General features: G+C 35.8%; 1 protein-coding gene across 5 annotated transcripts; it reads right to left on the bottom strand.

Moving 5' to 3' along the window:
- Positions 1-1279: 1279 nt before the first annotated feature.
- On the bottom strand, positions 1280-7310 carry LOC104229736 (pentatricopeptide repeat-containing protein At5g61990, mitochondrial-like). Of its 5 annotated transcripts, none has more exons than XM_009782429.2 (6): positions 6873-7310; positions 4118-5587; positions 3833-3950; positions 3328-3429; positions 2656-2831; positions 1280-1854 (listed from the first exon to the last, which is right to left on the bottom strand). In XM_009782429.2, the coding sequence occupies exons 1-2, from the start codon at positions 7165-7167 to the stop codon at positions 4374-4376; spliced, it is 1509 nt and encodes a 502-aa protein (XP_009780731.1). In that variant the 5' UTR covers positions 7168-7310; the 3' UTR covers positions 1280-1854; positions 2656-2831; positions 3328-3429; positions 3833-3950; positions 4118-4373. The 5 variants fall into 5 exon arrangements, with proteins under 5 accessions (XP_009780731.1, XP_009780728.1, XP_009780730.1 ...); XM_009782426.2 differs by having other exon boundaries at positions 1280-1884; XM_009782428.2 differs by having other exon boundaries at positions 1280-1895.
- Between the last annotated feature and the right edge of the window lie 1610 nt (positions 7311-8920).

Genomic DNA, 8920 nt, shown 5'->3' on the forward strand with positions numbered 1-8920 from the left:
TATTAATGCTTAACGATTCGGCTTATCGGTTATCGATCTATAAATATAGTAATTCGCTAGTCAATCAATAAGACATCGGGTGAATTGGTATCGGATTAGCGAAATTATCGAACGGTTTATCGGCTAAATCAAATAAACAATAAAAAAAAGTCGAGAACTAGAGATAAGGAAAAATTTAAGTCCAGAATTATATATACAATATTTCCTCCAATCGATTTGATCTAATGCCAACTATTATATTCCTGATATGTCAACTATTATGTAACTGTATGTTACTGATAACCAAGCAGAAGGAAATGTTTGATCACACATACTCCCACTTGGGAGTCTATCTGACTTTAGCCTTGGTATAAAATACTCTAAGTTCTCAATTATATCTAAAAAAAATAAGATTTATCGCACATCCTAAATAAAAAGGAAGCAGTAGTAAAATATTATAATTTATTAACTTAAAGAAAAGAAAGAATAAAGAAAAAGAAATTGCAAAACTCAAGAGTGCTAGACATAAGCTAGAAGAAAATGATGATAGGTTATGAAGAGGAAGAAAAAGGTAAAAGTGTAAATATAAAAAATTTTAACGGATGAATGGTTTATTCTATAAGGAAATTGAGTCATCCACCTCCAAACTATTAAGCCGCTAATTACTCCCTCCGGTCCATAATAAGTGACCAATTTATTTTTGGCACGCCCATTAAGAAAATACTAAATTCTATACAAAAATACCTAGTATGACTTAACTATTCTTAATTAAATATTTAATGTGAGTAAGAAAATTTTTTAGAGATATGTACATAAAGATAATTTTGTAAAAACAAATTTAATTTTTTCTTGATTATATAAATGGACACTTATTTTCGACCTAAATAAAAAGGCAAATTGGTCACTGTGGAGCGGAGGGAGTGTAAATTTTCAATCCGTTCACCAATCATTATCCCGAAAACTCAATACCAATAAGCCATTTTTGAACCCTATTTTGAAGAATTGTTTTTCTACTTGTTCTGTAGTTTGTGCATGTTTATTTTTTCTTTTCTATTTGGTAAGGAGTTAGCCTTATTTTGAGGGTTTAAATAAATAAAAAAGATTAAATAAATCTTGACATATTTTGTTTATTATTCTAGGAAACTGAATAAAATAGAACACTCGAGAGATTGTTACGAAGCTCTTTTACAGTCTCAACTTTTACACGCCAAGCTCTTTCCTTTGTATTAGTAAAGAATATATTATTAAAATTCTAAACTCTAAAGCAGCTGTAACTAGTGCCTGCATATGCGCAAGACAGTACAAAAATCAGGTCATTTGAACTAAAACCTTAGTAGAGAGTGCAATCATGCTGTGTGTATCACTTGCATACTCCCATTATACACCAAAAAGCCAAAAGATAAAGGCATCTATATTTCAGTTCATGTATATTGCTATTTTGCGCTAAAAGGGAAAAAAAATGCTTCTTTTCTTTCCACAAGAATCACCAAATGCAGGTCCTTAACTGTCTTAGGCAAAGTCCACCTCATATTAAAGATGAGGAAAACACAGTCATATCCGTGAGGCCAAAACACAAAGAAAGGAGAGGTGAAAACATCTTCTGCGCTCTCACATCTGATGTATATAAGGACTCTAAATCAATGTAAAGTGAGAACTACTTCATGTGTGAGTACCCTCCTACAGAAACATGCTAACTTATAAAAGAGGTTTGCTTTTCCAGTTTTTCTTCCATGGCTTGAGACTAGCCATCCTTGCTTATGGCCAGAGTTCACATGTAGTTTTCCTTTTCTCAGCCGTGTCCAGGTTAGTGAGAGTTTAGCATTAAGTAGAGTTCAAAAGCTTCCCAGATAATGTCACCACGCATTATTACTTCTCCTGAAGGTTACTTCTCAAACATGTCACCATCTGTAGTTAGTCTATGCAAAGTGAATAAACTTTTACTTGCAAAGTTTATGGAATAAATAACGCCACAGCAAACATTTCAGCATGTTAATACTACATACAATTCATCTCCATGGAAACAAACTGTTAAGACAACACATAAGATCAGAATTCATTACACCCATAAAGGAACAGTATCATAAAGGGAGCCAAAAAGATTAAGAACATGGGTTTCAGTAGCACAAACAATTAAGATGGAGAGTCATAATAACTCACTCATCAATACTACTGAATCGCATGGTTTTGAAGCATAAGAATAGCATTACGCTTCACCAGGCATATCACAAATGTGATTGTTTGAATAATGGTGCTTTGCCCTAATGATTAGATTGGTTTACGTTCTAAAGCTAGATAGTAATGAGCATATATAATTTAACACAACAGTTAGATTCCACGAAGTAACCATTGATTATCTCAATAGTCAATATATTTTTCAACTACACCATACAGATTTCTCGGTCATCAAAAAGAAAAAATTATGCTAGTAAATAAAGTACAACTAGAAATGCATGAAAGTTGAAAAACTCAAAAGAATGATTTAACTCTTATAATGCGAGCATGGAGAATCAAAGATTCAAAGTTGCCTATTTTTATTTGATTATTCATCCGTTTATCAATTTAGAACAGTAGACGCTATACTACTTGCAAGAAGACAGCGACAATATGAACAAGGATTTGACTTATATATCCTTACACAGAATTAGAGGAATAAGCCTACAATAGGACTGTCTTTACCTTTTGCTTTCCAGAGGTAATAACAGTGTAGCACAGGGAGGCGAACAGAATCTTCAGGTGAACCTCCAATTTTTTGGGGAGGTGCAACTTCTACTTCTTCAATTAACCATGGGTTCCTGGCTCCCGTGCAACCACAGCTGCAGCATGTAATTATGTTCACCCAAGATTTACCCAACCTAGTAAATGAAAGTGGAAAACAATGAAACCAAGTGTCAATGTAATAGCCCGTTTGGCCAAGCTGCAAAAATCAGCTTATTTTGAGAAGTGCTTTTTTTCAAAAGTGCTTTTCTCAAAAGTACTTTTGGTGAGAAGCAGTTTGTGTTTGGCTAATTAGTTTGAAAAGCACTTCTGAGCAGCAATTAATGTTTGGCCAAGCTTTAAAAAACTGCTTCTAAGTGTATTTTTCTCAAAAGTGCTTCTCAAAAAAGTGCTTCTGGAGATAAGCTACTTTTTTCTGTTTCTCTAAAACTGCTTCTGCTTCTCCACAAAAGCATTTTTTTCCTTCCAAAAGCTTGGCCAAACACCTCAATTTTTGGCCAAAAGTGCTTTTGGCCCAAAAAAGAGCACTTTTGGCCAAACAGGCTATAAAACTGATTCAGAAAAAGAAAGTCAAACCCATTTGCTCAAATTCATTTTCCCAAACCCAAGCATGCAAATAACATAGATTCCTACCATGTAGAATGGCAATGACCAACTCCCTCTGTTCAAAAAAGAGGTAGATGATTTGGTCAATGATAATTGTCCGCAGATATCTTATATCGATTCATCCACCTTCTGAGAATGAAAATTAAAGAAAAGACATTAAAGAGTTAAATAATTCTTTTAATAAGTTACATCAAAGAATTATAAAAACTATACCTCTCTTTTCATAAGTTATAAACCGCAGAATTTATGAATCAAGGTTGCCAAAAAACAATGAGGAAAATCGAGATACGAGAGAAGTATTCCATGCAGAAATTACAAATGACCAGTCAAAATAGACCAATTTCTTACACATGAGCATAGGCAATCATGATCAGTATAATTTAAGCAAATACAGAAAAATGAGAATAGAGATTAAAGACAATACATATAATAATAAGGCAACCCCCCCCCCCCCCAAAGCCCCCCCAAAAAAAAGAGAAAAGAAGAGGCAGAATGTGATAAATTTTATGAAAGAGTGAGACAAAGAATTCACCTTTGCAAGAAATGACCTGACCAGCAGTATTGCTAGGCATGAGACACTCCTCTTTCCTCTGTATTTCTATGTGATTGATTGGATTTATTGGCTTTAGATGATCATCGATGCATGTAAACTGCAGACACCCGGTGAGTAAGAGAGTGGAAAGTGGAAACCACAGAGCCATGAAGGTGAAGGAAAATACTTTAGAAACACAGACTGCACAATATAGATGCTAAACTGAAAATAACCACAGAAAAAAAAAACAGGGAGCTGAAGCAGTGGATAAAGAGAAAATCAAACCTTGGGAGGTGTAACATAGGTGACATTGGTGGAGGCTGACGAGAGGAGAGGCAACGTCAACAGCAACTGCAACGGAAGTTGAAGGTGACAGCAAACTGGAAGGCTGAGAGGATCTAAGTTGCAAGCTGAGAAAACTGAAAATTTTCTTTGAGAGTTTTTGGGTTAAAACCGTAAAATGCACACTCCTGCCCTTTCTTCCATAGACAAACCAGCTAGAGAGATGCATTCAACCTTGGCATGGGACAGAAGAATTAGATTAAGAATTGCTAGCTTTTTGTATGTCACTACAATAGAAAACTGAGTATTTGGTCCTAAGATCTCGAGATATAGATTTCCTGCCCGTCTTCTGGAGCTGCTTTACAATTTCAATGAAAACTCCAAAGTCCGGCTTGAGACCCTTGTCAATCATTTCATTAAGAATGTTTTGAGCAGTCATAAGATCTCCTTTCTTCTGATGAAGCCTCACCAGCAAGCTGTATAGTACATTGACACAGTGGTTATATTTGGCACTCATGTCAATCACATACTTATATGCTTTCTCACGCTCTCCCGCCTCAAGCAAAACCTTAAGATAGGCAGCATGAGTAGTAGAACGAGGTTCCACATTCTCATTTACCATCAACTTCAAAAATTCGGAGGCAATGTCAACCCGACCACGGCTAGATGAATGATATACTAGAGTTTCATAAGTTATTGCATCTAGATTGAGACCCTTATTTCTCATTTCTTCGAGCACAATAGACACATCTTCCATCTTATCATTCTTACACAATGTGCCAAGCAGGTAGTTATATGAATTGGTGTTAGGAGAACAACCAAATTCAAACATCTCGTTGATAATAGCGCGTGCTTCTTCAATGTGGCCTGCCTTACACCTCTTACGGATCAAAATATTGTAGTGAGAAGCTGTTCTTTCAGTGATCTCTATTACAAATGTTGCCATATCGAATAAGTCCAAGCAACAGAACATCTCGATTAATCCATAAACACCAGAACCACGACAGGATCCTCCAATCTCATTTATCATATCAACCACTTTCCTTGTAGAATTCATCAATGAATCCTTACTCGATCCACATAAAGTTAAGAACCCAAAAGCCTTATCAGTTAAACAAATTTCTTCTGCCTTAAACTCTACCAACAAAGAGAGCATTGTTTTATAGTCATCTAACAATCCACAATTACATATAATCAGACTATTGACATAAGCACTGCGATAAAATTCAGGATACGAGTCTCGAAGCCAATTAAAGAACTTTAATCCAGATATTCTTTGTTCATTCACACGCTCAAAAATCTCAATGATGAGCTTGAATGATAGTTTTGGAGCCACCAAACTTAACCTGTGCGTCAAGTCTTCCCCACCACCCTTGAGAATCTCAATTGTTTCCAAAGTTTTTTCTGAATACACACTTACCGAAGGCTTACTAAGTCCACTCTTTTTGATTGTCAATTCATCAGTACAAGAACCTGCCACGTTCTCAAACTTTTCATTATCATGAAAAACATAGTCGAGTCGGAAGGTTGTACACAAACACCTCTAATGAGGGATCCATAACGATGGCCTAAATAAATGAAAAACAACAAGAAGCTAAGCACCTTGATCTCGAATACTGCATACATATGTGCACTGATATCAAAGATTCTTTCCTACAAATTGGGTATTAATTAACTTGGCAACTTGGAAAATATCCATATGGGATATTATAAAAGAAGGTTTTTTGCATAAAGGCTGGATCCCGTTTAGAAGGAGATCCAGATGGAAAAAGAAAACCCTTAGGTGGTTCTAAGTGAAACAGCACTCTTCTACTACTAAACTGAATTGGAAGCGTCTGAAGAAGGGATAATGAGAATTGAATGTGACTGGAGAATACACCTTGAACGAAAGAGGTTACGAGAAGAGTTTAGACTTTTAGCTATTGAGAGGCTGAGGCAGAAAAGTTTGGGACTTGAGTAATCTCAGGAGCATTAAGGATTCAAGGTTAGAACTTTTTACTCAAAAATCTTTCTTTTATTCCTTCATCCTACTGCTGCTAGGAGAAGCTTGAGTAGCCACAGTGGAGATAAACACGGGGGTAGTCACACAAAAACTGCAGAACATATTATTTTCACTTAGACAATAAGGTTTGAGCCAATAGCATTTACACTCTTTGAAATTTAGCCCTCTTTGCAGCTACAATTTGATTTCACATGTACTGTTGTTTCGACTATGAAAGGCCCAGATCATGCAGAATGATTCTTTTTTTTAAGCTAATGGTTTAGAAGATCATGCCGAATGATGTCGAGTTTAACTTACCCATAAATATGCATTCTCAAACTCTTTAACTTGGGGACAAGAAATCTTCTTGGTTAAGCTAAACAGAATACATAATAATAGCATGTTCCAAACGTAATAGGCCAGCAGCCTACCTTGGTAACACTTTCCAGCCTTGTCTTCTTTTATCAAAAACACTTTTAAGCATTCAAAATAACCAGACAGCAAATTTGCAGCTACAGATAACAGTGTTTTTTATTTCCCCACTATCTTTACACTCCAAACTTATTTTCAGAAAGCATGACAATGTAGTTCTACTAATACGCTATTCAATTTGATTAATACAATTTATCTTATCAAAAAAAACTAATACGCTATTCAATAGATAAGAGTATAAGACCTTAAGCAAATTAAACATAAGCCCTACAAACAACACATAAAGCCTGCATTTTTACAGTGTTTAGAGATGAAATCTAGAGTTCTCACCGAAAAAGTTTGTACCTTTAAGTTGTTTAGACCAAAACCCACCATCAAAAACCCGTCTTTCTGTTCCCTCAACACTTGCTGAATATTCATTGAACGCTGATTCATCAGTTTCAGAAGAGAGCTTCCAAGTATATAAAGGGTCTGAATCTTTGCCATTGTTGTTACCTGTGGAGAAGAAAAAGGAGTTGTTGGGAAAGAAATTACGCTTGGGAATGGAAAATGAGGATTTAGGGTTTAAGAAGTGGGTTTTGGAGGAAACTAGGGTTAGCAATAGGGGGTGTGAAGATTTTGAGATGAAGCGATAGAGCATTGCAGACTACAGAGGAAAGAGAAAGAGGTAAAGTGGAAGCTCTCCCCTTTTTTGCCAGGTCACGAAAAGATCACTTGTTGCAAAGATTTTAGGAACACAAGTTATAGTTCAAGAAATGAAGGATTGTGGTGATTTCTATGTCCATGGCTCAAATTACACATCGAAGTGACTAATAATTTTTCTATTTATATTTTTTGCTTTATATTGTCAAATTGGTATTGACAAAAATTTAAGATCAATTTTTATATTACTAGTTTTGACCCACCCTTATATTTTGCCCACGTTGTCCTAAACATTCATCCCATGATACATGATATGCGTTGTTTATTGAACTTTTCAGATTCAGACCATCGAGTGGTGGATTTTTGAGATATATACCTATCCTAAACTATAGTCTTCAGCTCTAAGAAAGGGAAATTTTTCGGCACAAAACATATGTTTTACATCCTGGTGGAGATCAATATAGGTGAACTACCAACAGGGGGCGGACCCATATAGGGTATGTTTACCCTAAAAATTTGGATAACAATTAAATTTATAATGTGGTTTTAAGGACACGTAATTTCATCTCATATCAATTGATAAATACGAAAATTAGTAGCAGAAATTAACAATAAAATTTAGCAAAACAGTGTTTGAACGGAGTTCAGCCCTCGAGTTGAATACCCTCGAATTGATCTATGCAAAAATAGTTAAAAATATAGCAATTTGATGAACAAGAATATAAGTCAGAAAGTATTGTATTGCTTTGATATGCGTGAATGTAAGGTGTTTACAAAATGACCAGAACCTTCTTTATATAGTAGAGAAATTCTATCTATAGTACAATTCTAATTACGGAAGTAAACCCCATGATTAGCCTAAACAATCGCCCTTCATTTGATATGTTCCGGGATTTTCGTCGTGATCTTCGACCAGTCTCGGATATCTCGCTTTTCCGTTATTGCGCTTTGCTCGAAGTTTGCCATATTTGGTCTCGATCGTTGCTAGCCTCGATCTCGATAGGCACCTCGATCCTCGAACTCGATACCTAGTCTTTGTGCTCTGGTCTGATCCACTACGAGGCTGGCCTTTGATGCAATTCCCTAGCCTCGATCAAATAGTAAAATCGTGTGATGACCTAAAAGGTCATCACTTGCATTTAAATTGAAATTTATGTTTTCGAGGCCTTGAAAACCTCATGTAGCATCACCTAGATTTGTGTGCGCAGTCCGAGCGCGTAGCCGGAAAGCTTATATGTGAAAATATGTGAAAAATAATAAATTTTGACTGTAAAATGAGTTAATTTGACTTCGGTCAATGTTTTGGGTAAACGGACTCGGACCTATGATTTGACGGTTCAGGAGGGTCCGTAGGAAAATATGGGACTTGGGCGTATGCCCGGAATCGAATTCCGAGGTCCCCAAGCCCGAGAAATGAATTTTTAAAGAAAATTGTTTTATGAAATTGTTTAAAGGAATTTGAAATGAAATTTGATTAGAACATGATGGTATCGGGCCCGTATTTTAGTTCCGGCACCCGGTACAGGTCTTATATATGATTTAAAATGATTCTGTGGAATTTGATGAAAAACGGATGTCATTTGACGTGATTCAGACCTAAATTGCAAAATTTTATGTTTTAAGAAGTTTGAGGAAGTTCTTTGGTTTTGAGGTTTAATTGTTGTTATTGAGGTTATTTTGGCGATTTGATTGCACGGATAAGTTCGTATGATATTGCTGAGTTAGTACGTATGTTTGGTTAGGAGCCCCGA

The sequence above is a fragment of the Nicotiana sylvestris genome, chromosome 3 (assembly GCF_000393655.2).
Source record: "Nicotiana sylvestris chromosome 3, ASM39365v2, whole genome shotgun sequence".
Lineage (NCBI taxonomy): Eukaryota > Viridiplantae > Streptophyta > Magnoliopsida > Solanales > Solanaceae > Nicotiana > Nicotiana sylvestris.

Bases quoted from the DNA above. Each gene is read 5' to 3' on its own strand.
- LOC104229736 (XM_009782427.2), bottom strand. From the start codon at position 7,167: ATGCTCTATCGCTTCATCTCAAAATCTTCACACCCCCTATTGCTAACC. The intron at 5,588-6,872 runs GTACAAACTTTT...AGAACGTGGCAG, and splicing joins TTGGTCTAAACAACTTAAAG to GTTCTTGTACTGATGAATTG.